The sequence below is a fragment of the Neoarius graeffei genome, chromosome 25 (assembly GCF_027579695.1).
Source record: "Neoarius graeffei isolate fNeoGra1 chromosome 25, fNeoGra1.pri, whole genome shotgun sequence".
Taxonomy (NCBI): domain Eukaryota; kingdom Metazoa; phylum Chordata; class Actinopteri; order Siluriformes; family Ariidae; genus Neoarius; species Neoarius graeffei.
Window position 1 is genome coordinate 40,211,796 of NC_083593.1, and position 17,394 is coordinate 40,229,189.

A 17,394-nucleotide genomic window follows, 5' to 3' on the forward strand; every position below is an offset into this window, starting at 1 on the left:
ACTATATTGCTTGTCTACAGTTCCTATCCCACCCCAGCAAGTCTGCTGAGACACTGTGTATTAACCCTGAAGCAGTACTTGAACTGGTCACTGTATTCCTGTATTATTAACTGCTTGTTTGCTGTTTACCTACAGGTGGCCCGTAAGCTGGTCATCCTTGAGGGTGACCTTGAGCGTTCTGAGGAGCGTGCTGAGGTGGCTGAGGCGTGAGTATTATTTACAGTTAACGTAGTGCATGTATGGAGCTTAGCTGCTTCACGTAAATGATGGGGTTTTTTGCCTTGTTTTTTTCTTATATTACATGATACTATGCATGACGTACAAGTTATTCCACGAAATCTAGTTGTACATGAGCTGATGGTTGATGAGGCGCGCAGCACAGAGTTGGCTATAAGCCATTGATTGAGTGGAATAACTTATTTATTTTTATTCTATCCACATTTGCTGGATTTTGAAGAACTGAGCCTTTTTATTTTTTTCCAAATTTGATAAATTTTATACAAAACATCTGATAGTGGCGGCACGGTGGTGTAGTGGTTAGCGCTGTCGCCTCACAGCAAGAAGGTCCTGGGTTCGAGCCCCGGGGCCGGCGAGGGCCTTTCTGTGGGGAGTTTGCATGTTCTCCCCGTGTCCGCGTGGGTTTCCTCCGGGTGCTCCGGTTTCCCCCACAGTCCAAAGACATGCAGGTTAGGTTAACTGGTGACTCTAAATTGACCGTAGGTGTGAATGTGAGTGTGAATGGTTGTCTGTCTCTGTCAGCCCTGTGATGACCTGGCGACTTGTCCAGGGTGTACCCTGCCTTTTGCCTGTAGTCAGCTGGGATAGGCTCCATCTTGCCTGCGACCCTGTAGAAGGATAAAGCGGTTAGAGATAATGAGATGAGACATCCGATAGTTTCTGCTTAATGTAAACAAGCGAAATGATTTGCAAATTGTGAAATGCTATAATAATTCTTGGGGGGGAAAAATTTATATTAGTTGTTCTCTACTCGTGGTATATGAGCTGATAGTCTAGTAGAGTAGCCAATCAGAGCACACGATTGCTCATATCCAGTGAATGTGGATAGAATATGAAAATGTGTATCTCCATTCATACTGTTGACATTTTATTTATTGTTTGAATGTTACATATTTGTCCATACTAAATATGTATCGTAGATGAGAACAATATTTGTTGAGTGTATTCACTGTTGTGGTTATATTTTTGCATGGACTATGATGCAATATGCTGCATGTTTGGGGTGTCTGAAAGACTTTCCAAATCAACAGGCCATGTACAAGATCATATTTCAAGTTGTGAATGATCCATTTATGACGCTAGATCATTTCTGAGAATTTGCCCCAAGATACAGTTGTCTGATCCCAAGCCACACCCACGTAGTATGTTTACAGTGACAATCTAGGTCAAGCTGGAAAATGGAGTCATTCTGTTAAGCCCACTACCACAGGGAATAATACAGTTTTGAAAATTAGGAACATTTCAAGTATAAAATGGTTTAAGTCACAAAGGAGAATAGTAATTTTGCAAACTGATTGTGACCTTCCTCACACGGTGAATGTCGCACATTGATCAAGTTGTGGGATAGCCATGTGCTGTAGTGAAACAACAGACTTCTGCCTAATCAATTCAGTTTGTAATCAGACACTGACTCAAATTATCTGCAATGGTCTGCTCTGCAGTCAGAATGGAATGTTTTAAGGATGATTTTCTTACTTTCCATATTTTAAAGTTTTTACTCGTGTTTTGAAATGCATGCAAAGGAGAAACATGGTTCAGAACAACACGTTTCAGTTTTCAGAACCATATACAGTAGAAAATGTCAATTATGCCACGTGAAGGGTTTTCCCCAGGTCAACACTTTTTTTTTTTTTTTTTTTTTTAAGCCATATACAGAAATGCCTGCAGATCCTCCACACAGACTACTGCTGTCGAGCTTGCTAAAGTTCTGATAGCTTGACTACTAAAGTAATGACATTCAACATGGCAGTTTTTTTTTTTTTTTTTGGTTCAGTAGTAATTGGATGGTAGAAGAAAAAAGGTGGGCTTGAGATTAGTCTGTTGGATCAACTTGGTATAACTATTAGAAGTCTTTGTTTACCAGCTGCCTGTGGTCTTTCAGCTACCTCATTCTGTATGTAGAAAAACATGAGGACAGCTCTGGGGTTCACTAACCACAGCGAGGATCTTGGTCCTCTCTTTCTCCCTTTGTTTCCTAAATGCATGCTCCAATGCACCCCACCCTGGGACACACCATGTCCTCCCTCTCCCCCATTCCCTGCTCATGTTGGACTAACCCAGTCGAATCAGACAGCTGGAGGAGGAGCTTAGACTCATGGATCAGAATTTGAAGTCCATGATGTGCGGGGAGGAAGAGGTACAGCAGTGACTGTTGCTCAAGCGCCCTGATATTAATGCTGGCTTTTTCTGTCCTCCTTTCTTGCTGGAACTCACTAACCTTCATTGTGCTTTGCGTAACACCAGCCCTGTGCTTCAGCTTGTCTGTTTCTCAGCTTGTAGGTGAACCATCTCTTCTGCCTGGCAAAGGTGGCCCCTACTAAAGACTTAGGAAAGAGACTTCTACTCCATAGCAATATTGAAAAATTGCAAGATTACATTTAAGTTATTCCACAAAATCAAGTCATACGTGAGCTGATAGTCATCATATATAAGCCTTGTGCGACGAGATTAAGTGGAATAACTGTTTTTATATCCACGTTCAGTGTTTTGAGAGTTTTTATTTATTTTTGCAAATTCAATAAATGACTTTTATACAAAACGTCCAACAAAATCACTTCCATTTAGAATGTAAACAAACCGGCGAAATGACGGTAGCAATTTGTGAAAAATTAAAGATGCGTTCTTACCCTCATATATTTATTCTCTCTCTTTATATGTATATAATTTTGAGGTTTTGTTTTCAAGTAGGGTTTTATTTCATCCTTGGTTGCTTCAACACGCTCTGCCATTTTGTTTTTCTCTACTCGCAGTATATGAGCCGATTGCCTAGTAGTAGAGTAGCCAATCGGAACATGCAACTCCTCTCCAGTGAATGTGGATAGAATAATTTTAATTATCTTTATTCTGATTTGCAAGTCTATTTTATGTGTGCATATTTGTATAAAAATACAAGTCTTTTTCCTAATGCATATCTATTAGCTAAGCACTTATGTCACGCAGGTAAGTTTTTATTCCTAGCCATGTCTGCAGTGTCTAGTATTATCAGAAACACCTTCAGTTTGGGGTCTCCTTAGCCTAGACTTTTGCTTTTTTCCATCTTAAAATGCTGTTTCTTTCTCTTTTCCTTTTTCTCTTCTTTCTTCCCCCTTTACTTTTTTCTCCACCTCTCCTGCTGTGGCACAGCAAATCTGGTGACCTTGAGGAAGAGTTGAAAAATGTCACCAACAACTTGAAGTCGTTGGAGGCCCAGGCAGAGAAGGTAGGCGAAGCAGCAACAGCTGGTGGCTGTGTTACTGTGAAAAGCCAACAGTATCTCCCAATTACAGAGCTGAGCCTAAGCTTACGGGTGTTTGGGTAACTATAGAGACGATTACTGGAGCACTAAGTGGGACAGTATGAAACCAAACGGCTTGTTTACAACATAATAGGACTTGTAAAGAAAAGTTTGTGTAGTAGTAATAGACTCTCTCTTCTCTGCTCAAGTTATCGATAGCTAATAAAGCACAAGATCATCTTTATTCTTAAGAATTCTTCCTTGATTGTGCCACACTATTGTATTAGTCTCTGAAACTTCTTTCCTGGTAGACTGCTCTGCATTTTCTCTGTATTGCTATAAATCGGGCTTAATCAAAATGTTATTTTGAAGTTTCAAGTAATGCTGGTCTTAATGTTTCCCCCTTTTTTTTTTTTTTTTTTTAAATATATTTAGTACTCAACAAAAGAAGACAAATATGAAGAGGAAATCAAAGTGCTCACTGAAAAGCTGAAAGAGGTGAGCAGTCTGTTAAAGCTCTTGTTCTAGAATATGAAGTATAGTACTTGTGCTGGCAGAATGGTTTTTATTTGTTGGCTGAGTTTGAAAAGGTTTTATTTTCCTGTTCCTAGGCTGAGACTCGTGCTGAGTTTGCCGAGAGATCTGTGGCTAAACTTGAGAAGACCATTGATGATTTGGAAGGTATGTCAGCAAGCTGTCAAAAAGCAAGGTTGTCTTTAATTAATTGACCTCCTGGTCCTTTAACTGCATCGGTGTTGAATGTTTCACTCTAACGTGTGTCTTTGCAAAGTTGTGTTTTTATCATATGCTTGTATTCATTTGGAAGTATTGACCCAATATGTGGAAGCATGTGCGACAAATCCCTACCATGCTACAGCCATTTGTAGAGTCCAAGAGATTAAAATTGGCCATGCTCTATGGATGAGAGGAATTGAATTACTCTTTCTCTTGTCAGAGAAATTTTAGCCAATCATGGGGATTTGTACACTAATGTATGTGGAAGAGGGCAGATGGCGCTTTCCTCCAAGTGTGTTCAGCTGCCCTGTGCAGCATTTCAGAAAGTTCCAGTTGGCCAACTTTAAATGTTCTAAAGCAACATGTTGGCCTTCACCCTTCCTGGATGGTAGTTGTGTGGTAGGGTAGCTCTTGCTAGTGGGTGGGAATTGGCAGAATAGGAGAAAATGAGGAGGTTAAAAAAAATTTAATTGTGCAACCAGTAAAATGGACTGCTTTAACTCTTTCAGATCAACTGCCTGTGTGGGCTAGACACAATATAGAATTAACCAGACAATCTGAAAGCACTTTGAGAACTAATAAAATGTCTGTGGTTTTCAAGCTTGTGAATAAGACAGTACAGTTTGCTGTGGTGTGACCTTTCAGAACCAGGAAGATAAGTGCATCTTAATTGGCATAGTTGGTGGATGAAAACTGATTTTGACAATCGACTCTATCAGGACAAGCTGCTCATTTTTTCCATATTTACAAGGGAGTTTTATGATGGAAATAAATGGTCCATTTTCATAAACTGGGGCTCTCTGATTTTGCCTAGTGTGTCTTTCATAGAAAAGCATTACATCACTCAAGTGTTAATGATTTAATAAAAAAAAAATGGCTTGACAACTGGTCTGCTGTGATTTTAAGAACTAACCAGTTTGATGGGATATGACATAGTAACTTTGCACAAATGGGGTATAGTTGGAATAGAAAGAATTCAATAGTAACACACTGCTGATATTAATGCTGTTAAGGTAATCAGTTTGACACGTCATGTGCTAAATGGTTGTTTCAACTTCATGTGCTTATTTATAAGGGTTAAATTTAATCGATTTTGCTCATCAGTCTTTGTTGCATGCTGGCTAGAAGGATGGTTTAAAACTGTTAGATTTCTACATATTCAAGTTTTAATCTGTTAAAATGGTTGATCATGGAAACTATACACTTTTCAGCTTGAGTTCTATGTAGATTGTGTGAATGAGCTGAAAGACACCATTAACAAGTGTGTGATGTTGCATGGAGATGTGAGGTTCATTAACGGACTTTTGGACAAATGTGTTGAGTATTATAGTGCAGGGCTCGAAATTATTATTTTTTTTTTTCCACCAGCCAGCCTTCCAACCTTCCAAAGTAACTAGCCAAACAGAAAATCAACTAGCCAAAATTTGTTCATGTATGAATTTTACTTCTGTCAAAAATAACACTAGAGTAGTTACCATTGTTCATGACTAATGTGCATTTATTTCAAGACCCGAGTATTTTTGATACTGTTAAATACATAAATGAGAACAACACAGCACCATAATATAATGTCAACAAATAATATATTGGAAAACTTGGCAACTTGGTGTATGAGTATTGAAAACAAATATACTTACCATCATGACTATAGCACCCAAAATGTCCAACATGCTTTCTGTATTTAACCATTTGAGAGAAAGCGTTAGGAGCTTCATATTGACTAGGAATCAACTTGAGAAATTAATTATTCCATAAAAATCGTATTGCAGCCAAGGCCTACCCTGCTCCCACGTTTGCTTACAAGTCCTTTGTCGTTTCTCCTCTTCAGATCGAGGTTGTTTTGTCCCCGTCTCTGGCGGTTTCTGTACACCTTTCAGAAAATTCCACATCGCACCGTAGCTTTGGTAGATGTAAACAACAAAAATGCGTGTTTAAATGGGCAATAATGTGGCCACATCTGTTGAATTTGATAACGTGATGTGGCAGCGGGGGTGTGGTCAAGCGTCGGTCTGTGAATGGAGGGCGGAGTCAGGGAAGGTAAGTGGTGGAATCATTGCACCTGATGGGGATTAACCTGTTTGTGCATCTTCCCCAGTGACTGTGCCCTTTAAAAGGAGAGGAGAGCAGAGAAAGGGAGCTCTCTCTCCACAACCAGAACATGCGTGTGTGTGCGCGTGCACACGCACATGGCTAGGGAGTGATAAAAGGCTGAAAAGCTAGCAATAAATAGTTCATTGAGAACTCCGTTCTGGCCTGCCATGCTTCTGTGCTCCACCCACCTGGTCCAATACTACACGTGATTACTGCGATATTCAACGAGATGCGTTATATCGTTATATGCATGCGCAGTAGTGAAAAAACCGACAGCCTGACTCGTACATGATATGATTTGGAATTCTTCGGTATCTTCCGTCCTGCCAATAAACACATCGATTAACAGACACGGCACGCGCTTAATGTGTGGCGGCTTTAGTTGACGGTGTGTCTGAATCTTCTCTATATAAAAATAAGGAATTACCCGCCAAATTAAAAATTAAGTCTCCTCGGGCGACCGGACCACCGCGAATTTCGAGCCCTGTAGTGCATGACCATGCTGAGTTTTAAGTCTAGAGTAGAAGCTTTATTCTGCATATAAGCTATACTGCCCAATAGTTATAATGGCCACCATGATTTTATATGACTTAAAGCAATGGTCTTCAGTCTTGTCAGCTTTCCTTCTAGCCATGTAGGTGACAAACCTAATAGTTGATTGAAGACTGAGATCAGTAAAATTGTCAGGTGGAATTAGATGTGGCTCCTGCTTCAAATAAAAAAAAAAAAAAACGGCTGCAGCCACACCAGCAGATAAGACTGGTGACCGGGTTTAATTTGGTGTATTTTCAGTTTAGTGGCCAGTTATAGATTTGCTTGTTGAAACTAACAAAACTGTTTTTCCACTTTCTGATCTTTCTCTCCTTCCCCACTCTGTTTCCTTGTGTCTCGTCTGTTACTCTTCCTCTGCTTGTGTGTGGATGAAATGCAGACGAGGTGTACGCTCAGAAGCTGAAGGGCAAAGCCCTCAGTGAGGAGCTGGATCTGGCTCTCAACGACATGACAACCCTTTAAATGCACTGTCTCACCCTTTCTCCACTTCTGCCTTCACTGTGACCTGTCTCCTCAGTTCTTCTTCCTTGGCGCTTCCTTCATCTGGTTCATCTGGGGTTCACTTATGGCCATCCTCACTTGTTTTTAATTTCCCTCCATTCCACCATTTAAATCCAATCCCAGTCTCAATCGTAAAATCAGTTTTCAGAAACAAATGCATAGTTTCTTAATAAAGAAGTCTGATCCTGCATACCCCAGGGAGCCAGTCTGGGTCCCTTTTTTTGTTCTTTTTGCTATTTTTTTGAGGTAGCAACACTTCTGTTTCATTACCTTTCTGTTTAGAAAATGATTGTTCTTGAGCTTTGCCAGTTTGTCAGTGTTTACACATCTGCTGCATTGTTCTGCTGGAACTTGTTCAGTATTGTTCTGTGTTTCTGTAATACTTTTCTCCCTCTGTAATAAAAAGCGAAAAACCCTTACTCCCCCCCCCCCCCCCCCCCCCCTTTTCATTTTTCCACGCAAACACACTTAATGCTATTTTGCTTGTTCATTGCCAGTTTGTTTACAGCTTTGGATAAAATTCAGAGTTTCACTGCCAAGAATATTACGATGTATTTATACCTTTTGTTACCTAAGAGTATTTGTCCCATTTGTTGAGTTCAGCCAAGACAAGCCAAATGTCTGTTAGTAATTTTGAGATGCACTTGGTCACTGGAGTTAGGAAGCAGGGAAAGGACAATGATTCATGGAAATTTATGACTTAGTATTTTTGTAGTTTTTTTTTTTTTTTTATGTAGAAGGAACAATTTTTTTTTTTTTCTTATGCATCAAGCTACTTTGATTTGTTTTCAAAATGCAACAATTTCTCTTAATTCCTAAAGATGTAACTCAAAAAGGAAGAGGGACATTTTATGACTTTATAATCCCAGTGGCGGTCTTATTCATAAGATGAGGTAAGTGTTAATAAAAACAGGCTCCGTGCTTATATTCATGATACGGTTACCATATCATTGTGTGTGTGGTAATGGACAATCCCCCCCGATTTGATCTCCAGTATTTCTGGTGCCTTCTGCTTTTTGACTGCACTAATTCCCCTCTCTTTCTTTCCTCATTTATCTTTCTCCCTTTTCTGTCTTGCTGGCTCTTCCTCTGTACCTGGCGGTCTGTGATGCTGTGGAAACAGATCGCTTCCATGAGACGGTGGAGAAAAACCACACAAATGAGCTGAGAGTAGTTCTTAATGAGCTCGGCAGCTGAGCCTCTCCAGATGAAATTCTCTTCATGCTCAAAAGTATTTAGTCATATTTGGGAACTGAAAATTTGACCGTCTTGAGAGGTAATGGTGTCAAATCTGATATATTGTCTGACAGTGGACTGTAGGGTGCTTAGTTAATGAATTATTTGGCCTATAGCCTGAAACTTATCCATGTCGTTCATAGGACAAAGTATCTTGGTGCAAATGGGACGTATTGTGGGTTAGCTCTGAATTAGTTATATAATGCATTAGTGAGTTGCATGGTCTTCCATAGTTCTGAGCATGTTGAATATGCTCTTTTATGTATTCCTGCTTTATGAAACCAACAATATGAAAAAAACCAAATCTATAGACCCCTTTCACTGACGTCACCCGAAACTGGAAGTAAACAGACCCTGCGCCATTTTGGAAGACCAACAAACTCGTGATTAGGGGGAAATAACGGCAGCAGTATGTGAACAAACGAGAATAAAGTGGAGTGGCAAACGACTTAAACAAACAAATCTGAGCTGTTTTATTTATGATTTATTGGCCCAACAGCAGACTTGAAAGAAACCTGTGTGAGACTTGGCAAAAAACTATGGATATAATGGAGAAGTCTGTGCATGATCTGTGGACACTTTGAGGTAAGCAAACGCAAGAAATTCAGATTTAAAACGTGCTAAATTGGCCCCAAGTTGATAACTGTATGAGGAGCAAGCCTCCCAGACTTCTACAATTTAATAATAATAATAATTTAGGATGGGCAGCACGGTGGTGTAGTGGTTAGTGCTGTCGCCTCACAGCAAGAAGGTCCTGGGTTCGAGCCCCGTGGCCGGCGAGGGCCTTTCTGTGTGGAGTTTGCATGTTCTCCCCGTGTCCGCGTGGGTTTCCTCCGGGTGCTCCGGTTTCCCCCACAGTCCAAAGACATGCAGGTTAGGTTAACTGGTGACTCTAAATTGACCGTAGGTGTGAATGTGAGTGTGAATGGTTGTCTGTGTCAGCCCTGCGATGACCTGGCGACTTGTCCAGGGTGTACCCCGCCTTTCGCCCGTAGTCAGCTGGGATAGGCTCCAGCTTGCCTGCGACCCTGTAGAAGGATAAAGCGGCTAGAGATAATGAGATGAGATTTTAGGATGGTTTGGGGCTTGCTCTCCCTCCTATTATATAAATAAAGCATAGTTGTTGTGTAGGCATATATCATAAATACATATGTATAATTTGGATAAATTAACCTAAATTATGGATACCTTAATAGTATCAAAGTATTAATTTTTCAACTGAAAAGATATATTATTAAAAGATAAATATCAACAAGATTACCTTGGCCATAACTATGTAGGTTATTCTTAACAGCTGTAATATCACGAACCAAGCCACTAACAACATAATTGTAAGCCTGTAGCCCTTTGTAGGCTTTCAGGTCATCAGCAGTGTAGGCACTGGGTGTAAACAACAAATAGTTTACAATGTCTGGGTAGCAAACAGATGGCAGAATTGGTGTCAGGTCCTCCTTATGTTTCCATTCTCCCTTGCCGCGAGTCTTATCATATGGGTCAAACCCATCAATCACAGCCAGTTTCTCCACATACCGTGCCCTTTCTGCAGCTGGTGATGTACTCACATAACCAGAATTATCATCCATCGTGTCACTTTACTCTCGCTCGTACTTTGTTTTATATTGTGAGTGCATGTACTTGGTCTTCCAATATGGCGCCTAACAAAATCTCGCAGCGTGGTGACATCATGCGGTAGCCCTCTATAGCTCCAGAAAAATTACACACAAGCTCATTTGTTACATGTAGCTGCACTTTGATGCTGTTCACAATTTTGTTCACCCATCCATCAATAATCTGCCTCTCCACTGGGAGATCATGAGTTCTACTTGCAGTCAGGTCATACCAAAGACCATCATAAAAATGGTACCTACTGCCATCTGGCGAGGCATGCTGCAATACAGATGTGAGTAGGGAGTCAAACTCTTGTGGTTACCAGAGGACCAGCCCCCTGTTGTAACTCATAACTGTACATAACTGTATGTAATGGGCAAGAGGCCAAGGGCTACTGAAACGGAGATCGGCGCCACTCGATGTGGTTTGTAGCATGGGAAGGACTTTGAGTTGATCCATCAATAAAGTAGAAAAACTGTATATATCCAGTCAAATCAGCCACCAGTGAAAGAGAAGAGGACATTATCTTGAACTGTGTATAGAACGAATAAAGAATAAAACACAAAAGGGCATGCAGTTATAGGAAAATAATCAGTGATGGGGTGGTGTGATGTGACCTAGGCAAAGTGGAGTTACTTTTACCATTTTCCAATTATGGCACAACCCAAAGTGTTTTAATTCTTCTTATGCCACAGCAATTTTCCAATCATTACTAATAAAGCAAATATTTAATTTATTAATAAAAGGCATGTCTTGCTATTAGTTACATTTTATGTTGTGGAATATCTGTAAAACAAGTTGCTTCCTGTTATTTAATTTACACCGGTGATGAACTGTCTACTTTCTTATGGCAAAGTCATTGAGAAACCAGAATGCAGAAAGTCCTGGAAGTGTTCTTGTGGTGAAAAACTTCCTCTTACAAAGCTGACACTGGAGGCTCCTTCCATAAATGTTAATCAAATGTGTCCATACAGAAAACTTCAGCATAACAATTCAGTTTCTTTGTTAAGCAAATTAAAAATGGTATTTATTAGACTTGTGTAGTGCGTCCTCCGTGCAAGTTCCTGTGAATGAGCCGTTACTATAGAAACGGCACGTTTTAATATAAACCCGTGAACATGTCCGTGTAACTGTTGTGCTGAGACTGACACCCTGACCTAATTTCATTTGGTCCTGTGGTCCCTTTCCTTGGCCTTTAGTCTTGTCTGCTGAGCATCATACTCTATCAGTAAGAGTTCAATCATACAGAATACAATTCTGCATGATGCTGATGAATCCATTAATTTATTTTATTTCAAATCGAAGGAGTTTAATCTCTTTCCAGGCCACAGTGATGAACACAAATAACTTTGCTTTTTGTTTTGTTTTTTTTAACCTCAAAGGAAATATTTGTCCCTGCTTTCTCTGTGACTTTGAATTCTAGTCTGGTGTTTATTAGTGTGAGGAACTGGAGCATGGGAAAGTAGTTTATGCTTCCATCCCTTTATGGGATTACTAATGTTTATGTACAAAGACATGTTCGGCATTTCAGACTGTGAATTTTTATGCTTTATAAGCATGGTTTTTCTACACTTTGGAAACACTAATGCATATTCTTTTCCAGAATATTGTGAATTGCTGTTAAATTCAACCCAGTGATCATATTCCACTGTGATCAGAGTTATATCTTTTAGATACATCTTCAGTACTGTTAATTACTGTAACTGGCAAGTTCTGCTGTAGTTCGTTTTTCACTGCAGGAACATCAGATCTTTTGACAGCTGGCATCTGAGTACAAACTGATCGTTAGACTTGTTTGCTGTGGTACATAGCTGACTTTCACGGTCTCAGGAAGTTGCACTTAACTAGGGAGGTTTTAGACATCTTTAAGCAAACTACCTGCATTTACCTTTGCGTTTGTTAAACTGGCTTCTAATCTGTGCAGGCAGATGGTGTATGCAAGGTTAAAATAGTTTTAAATGGCCACTTTTTTTTTCTTTCTTTATTGACTGCTATAACTTGGCCTCAGTGTTGTCTGTCTGATGGCTTTTATCGTTTGAGTAGGGTGCGCACATCCAAAAACTCTTTGCAGGTGCCAGACAAAAGTGTCAGACAATAAAAGAAAGTAGGTCTGCACACTGCTGGATACGCTCCAAAAAATAAACTTTATTTAATTAAAACAAGCAACGTTTCGATCACCCTGGATCTTCATCAGGCATATGGGTAACAGGAAGAGGCTGTGGCCTAGATCACATGACCCTGCTCTACACCCGCCCAGGCAAGGCACCCAAAGGTGCCAATCAATTAGACAGACAGGTGTCTTAACCTGTACCAGTCATACAAAAGGCAAAACCAAAAAACATTTGCAAGTTTGAAAGATTAAAAAGATGTGAATATAGTACACCAACATATAAAATACATATCACGTGAAAGTCAATTACAAAAAAGGTTTTAAATCAAAATACATATTCATTCCGTTAGGTGCAATGGTGTTCAAGGTGTATATATAAAAGCCTCACGTCTTAAAAGGAGATTATCAACATCGCCCCCACGTCTAGGTGTGGCAACATGTTCAATGCCAATATATTGAAGGGTTGCGAGGTTGTGCTTAAATGTGTTAAAATGGACAGCTACAGGGTTCTTCTCATCATTCAACCGTATGTTACTTCTATGCTCTGCGATGCGCGTTTTTAAACACCTTGTTGTTTTGCCTATATAGGCTAATCCGCAGGGACATTTAATCATATAAATTACATTTCGTGTATTGCACAAAATAACGCCTTTTATTTTAAAAGGCTTCCCAGTGTGCGGGTGGTTGAAAGAATTACATTTGCGCGTAAAATTACATTGCGCGCAATTTCCGCACCTATAGTTGCCATCAGGAAGGGGAGGAAATCTCCGTGCGCGGTCTGGTGGTCGGTCGGGGTCGAGCAGGGTCATGTGATATAGGCCACAGCCTCTTCCTGTTACCCATATGCCTGATGAAGATCCAGGGTGATCGAAACGTTGCTTGTTTTAATTAAATAAAGTTTATTTTTTGGAGCGTATCCAGCAGTGTGCAGACCTACTTTCTTTTATTGTCTGATGGCTTTTCTCAGGCCGTCACACATCCAGTACCAGTCAAAACGTTTGGACACAACTTCTAATTCAATGGGTTTTTTTTCCTTTATTTTTATTAAGACACTTCATGTCTTAAAGTAATGATGGATGTCGTTTCTCTTTTACTTAGTTGAACAGTTCATGACATGGATTACTACAGTTGTGGAATAGGGCTTTTTTTTTTTTAAATTTACTGTTTGATCTTAAATGCATTAAGAAGGCAAGAAATTGCACTAATTACCTTTTGAGGCACCTCATCTCATCTCATTATCTCTAGCCGCTTTATCCTTCTACAGGGTCGCAGGCAAGCTGGAGCCTATCCCAGCTGACTATGGGCGAAAGGCGGGGTACACCCTGGACAAGTCGCCAGGTCATCACAGGGCTGACACATAGACACAGACAACCATTCACACTCACATTCACACCTACGGTCAATTTAGAGTCACCAGTTAACCTAACCTGCATGTCTTTGGACTGTGGGGGAAACCGGAGCACCCGGAGGAAACCCACGCGGACACGGGGAGAACATGCAAACTCCGCACAGAAAGGCCCTCGCCGGCCCCGGGGCTCGAACCCAGGACCTTCTTGCTGTGAGGCGACAGCGCTAACCACTACACCACCATGCCGCCCTTTTGAGGCACCTGTTAATTGAAAAGCATTCCAGGTGACTACCTCGTGAAGCTGGTTAAGGGTTGTTTTACAATCAGGGTACAAAGTTTGTGTCACAGGGGTCCAAAATTCAAATTGATTCAAACTGGTTCTTGTACCGGCGGCACGGTGGTGTAGTGGTTAGCGCTGTCGCCTCACAGCAAGAAGGTCCGGGTTCGAGCCCCGTGGCCGGCGAGGGCCTTTCTGTGTGGAGTTTGCATGTTCTCCCCGTGTCCGCGTGGGTTTCCTCCGGGTGCTCCAGTTTCCCCCACAGTCCAAAGACATGCAGGTTAGGTTAACTGGTGACTCTAAATTGACCGTAGGTGTGAATGTGAGTGTGAATGGTTGTCTGTGTCTATGTGTCAGCCCTGTGATGACCTGGCGACTTGTCCAGGGTGTACCCCGCCTTTCGCCCGTAGTCAGCTGGGATAGGCTCCAGCTTGCCTGCGACCCTGTAGAAGGATAAAGCGGCTAGAGATGATGAGATGAGATGAATGGTTCTTGTACCAGTTTTTAAATGAAGGACAAGTTAAAGAACAGATAGGCATGTGTAATAGTTTGTATTATAACAAGATTAAGTGTAGCTTTAAGCAGGGCTGGGAGAAACAAATGAAGTGATTCTCAGAGAGGACTTTTTTTTTCTTTGACAATTCAGAATCCACTACTTCCATAGTGCTTTTAAATATAAGGCTGTAAGCTTTGTGTTAGTTGTCTCTAATATTTATGTCCCAATGTCTTGACCACATTTTAGGATGAAAATAATCATCATTTTAGATGTGTTATTTTATATAGAAAAATTAGCTGTCTCGGAGAGGACATTTTTTTTTGACACAATTACATACTAATTTGATCAAAATGGTCTGAAAACTTACTGGCACTCAACATTAAAACTTAACTATGTTTCCAATGATATGGAACCAAATATTTGTTTTATGGTATAAAGAATGATTTAAGTGCATCCCTTTTGGAGCTACCTGTGGTCAAAAAAGCACTTTTTCTAAAGGACACGAGTAATTTTGCTAAATGTGTATTGCCATACAGTCACCAAAAATGTTATCACCAAATTTTTTTTGCATGGTAAATAGAGCTATCACAGGGCTACAATAAACAACCAAGTTTATTTAGTCAAGCCTTTTGATATTGAAGATAAGTGTTAAATTTTTTTTTTTTTTAAGCTTGCGTACCCTGATTGTAAAACAACCCTTAAGATAATGCCAATCGTGTGCAAAGCGTCAAGGTAAACACTGGCTAATTTGAATCTAAAGTATGAAACGTTTTATCACGTTCCATGTGTTATTTCATAGTTTTGCCTTCAGTATTGTTCTACAATATAGAAAGTGGTCAAAATACAGAAATATTTATGAATGCGTAGAGGTGTTCAAACTTTTGACAGGAGCCTTATTGGGACATTTTAGTTCCCTCCTTAATTGTGCTTGAACAGTTTTTGGCTAATCACCCTGGTGTGGTTGAGGCACTGAGCTGAAACAGCCGCTGTCCTCTGTGACTGCTCCTTTGTGCTGTGAAATCCAAACCTCACCTGACATTTCACTCACACAACACACACTAACCAGTGTTTGTGCTAAGAGATGTGTTCAGTCTCCCCTCGTTTAGGAACGAACCAGGAGTCTGCCTCCTGCTCATGACTGAGTATGAAACTCGAACTATTAGACAGTTCTAATGTAAATGTATATAGCGAGAACTGGAGTGTTTTTCATACTGGATTGTTCATGTTGCTCATTTTTTGCTTAACTTTCTAAGGATGCATTTTTCTTACTTTTGTCCTTTTCTTGTTCCCCTCTACCACCAGAGAAACTAGCCCAGGCTAAAGAGGAGAACCTAGCCATGCACCAAGTGCTGGACCAGACTCTAATGGAGCTGAACAATTTATAAAGCGCAAAATCTGCACCACAAACGAGTCTTACATGGCATAGTGCTTTCCAGTGGAGCCCCATGCAGCAAACAACAAACCTGTGCACACACATCCCTCACAGGGGTAAGGTCTTGGTAGCTTTAGTTTAATAGCAACAGATGCCCTGATATTACACTCTGCCATTTTATAAGTGTAGATAGACTCTCTGTAGTATCTCTCTAAGACACAGGCCCCTTTTATCAACTAGTTTATCAGTAGTTATAGAATCGGTAGTATATCCATCAGTATACCAGTGAAGTGACCGTGTTTTTGGCTTTTGAATAGTTCTGACACAAGACCAAAGTTACTTTATCCATCTAATTACTAATAAGTGTTTGTTCTAACCAAGGAGCTGTTTACTCATTTATTAAGTGATTTAACTACTCCACTGCCTTACTCCCTGTGCTTTAGTCATTCCAGGGCTTTACTTGACCAAAATCTATCCAAATCAACAGAGGGACTCATTTTTATTATAGAGCTTCAATTGATTTCTTGGTTTGCTATTTATGTAAATTTGATGTACACTGGTTTCATGTGTGTAAACAAAGCACAGAATTAGGAGGAATATTTACTGATTGATCACCATTAAATTGACCCTGTTCAGTTTAGTGCTTCTATTTGTGAGTTAATCCACCTGCAGGCATTTCTGACCTGGTCATGAATCCATGTGCAGTTTACACTTTATCTGCTCTACAAGAGAAGAGCTCACTAGAGAACTGGTTTTAGTATTTTTGGTCAAGTTAAGAAATTCCCCTTTTATAGCTACTAGTATAGGACAAGACCAGAAGTCCTCTGAGGAGACTCAAGTGTGTGTTTACAGATATGAAATCCGTATACTCATAGTCACCAAAAATGACTTATGGCCAAAATATCAATGTTGATTAAAATCACTTTATTCTTCAGCTTGTTTTCGATTTCTTGATGTGAATCATTTTGACAGTTCTACAAGTTTGTAATGTCTAAAATATTTCCTGTTTCATGGCGTTTCCCCCTCTAATTATACCATGACGTATTAAAGCTGGTGCGTATGCCATGGAGTTGCACTATTTTGAAAAACAGGATGTTTTTTTGAGAGTTGTGGCCATTTAGAATAATTGACAGTAATGTGAGTAATGTCTTGATCAGCTATAGCCCAATTTTAAAGTCTCACCTAACTATGCAATTGTGTAAGCTCTTTGTTAAAGATGATTAAATTGTTGAATACAAGTGTTCCCTTTGTTTATTTTTTCTGCTGTTTACATTAAAAAAAAATTGTTTCAAGAGCTCGTCATAGACAGCAAGTACCTAATTTCATAGTAATATTACCCATGGGTGTGGGAGTGTGGTGGATGTTGTAGGTCATGTTGATGCTGCAGTTTCAGTATGCTATTATTGTGTGGGTTCCCCCCATGATGACCAGTTAAATGTTTACTACAGCCTTATTTTAAATGAAATACACAAGTTTTTTTTTTTTTTAAATGAATATCTTGGGTTTCTCTTCTTGACGTTATACCTTGCATTTTCTCAGTCTCTGAAGCTCCACCCACAGCTCGCAGGAGGATCTTTGAACCATCTTGTGAAGTTAGCTTATAACGATGCCTCTTTT

The 17,394-nt window shown here is 40.1% G+C and overlaps 1 protein-coding gene across 8 annotated transcripts in view; it reads left to right on the plus strand.

Annotated features, from left to right (window-relative positions):
* The window catches only part of tpm2 (tropomyosin 2 (beta)), a 44,221-nt gene extending 27,206 nt beyond the window's left edge, over positions 1-17,015 (plus strand). For 2 of the 8 annotated variants that reach the window (XM_060908675.1, XM_060908680.1), the window contains 5 exons: positions 136-206; positions 2,299-2,374; positions 3,887-3,949; positions 4,063-4,132; positions 15,708-17,015. In XM_060908675.1, the coding sequence (XP_060764658.1) occupies positions 136-206; positions 2,299-2,374; positions 3,887-3,949; positions 4,063-4,132; positions 15,708-15,790 (363 nt within the window). In that variant the 3' untranslated portion in view covers positions 15,791-17,015. Of the gene's footprint in view, positions 1-135; positions 207-2,298; positions 2,375-3,360; positions 3,437-3,886; positions 3,950-4,062; positions 4,133-7,208; positions 7,750-15,707 lie in introns of those variants that run through there. The other 6 variants (XM_060908673.1, XM_060908677.1, XM_060908674.1 and 3 more) reach the window with 3 other exon arrangements.
* Positions 17,016-17,394: the final 379 nt, after the last annotated feature.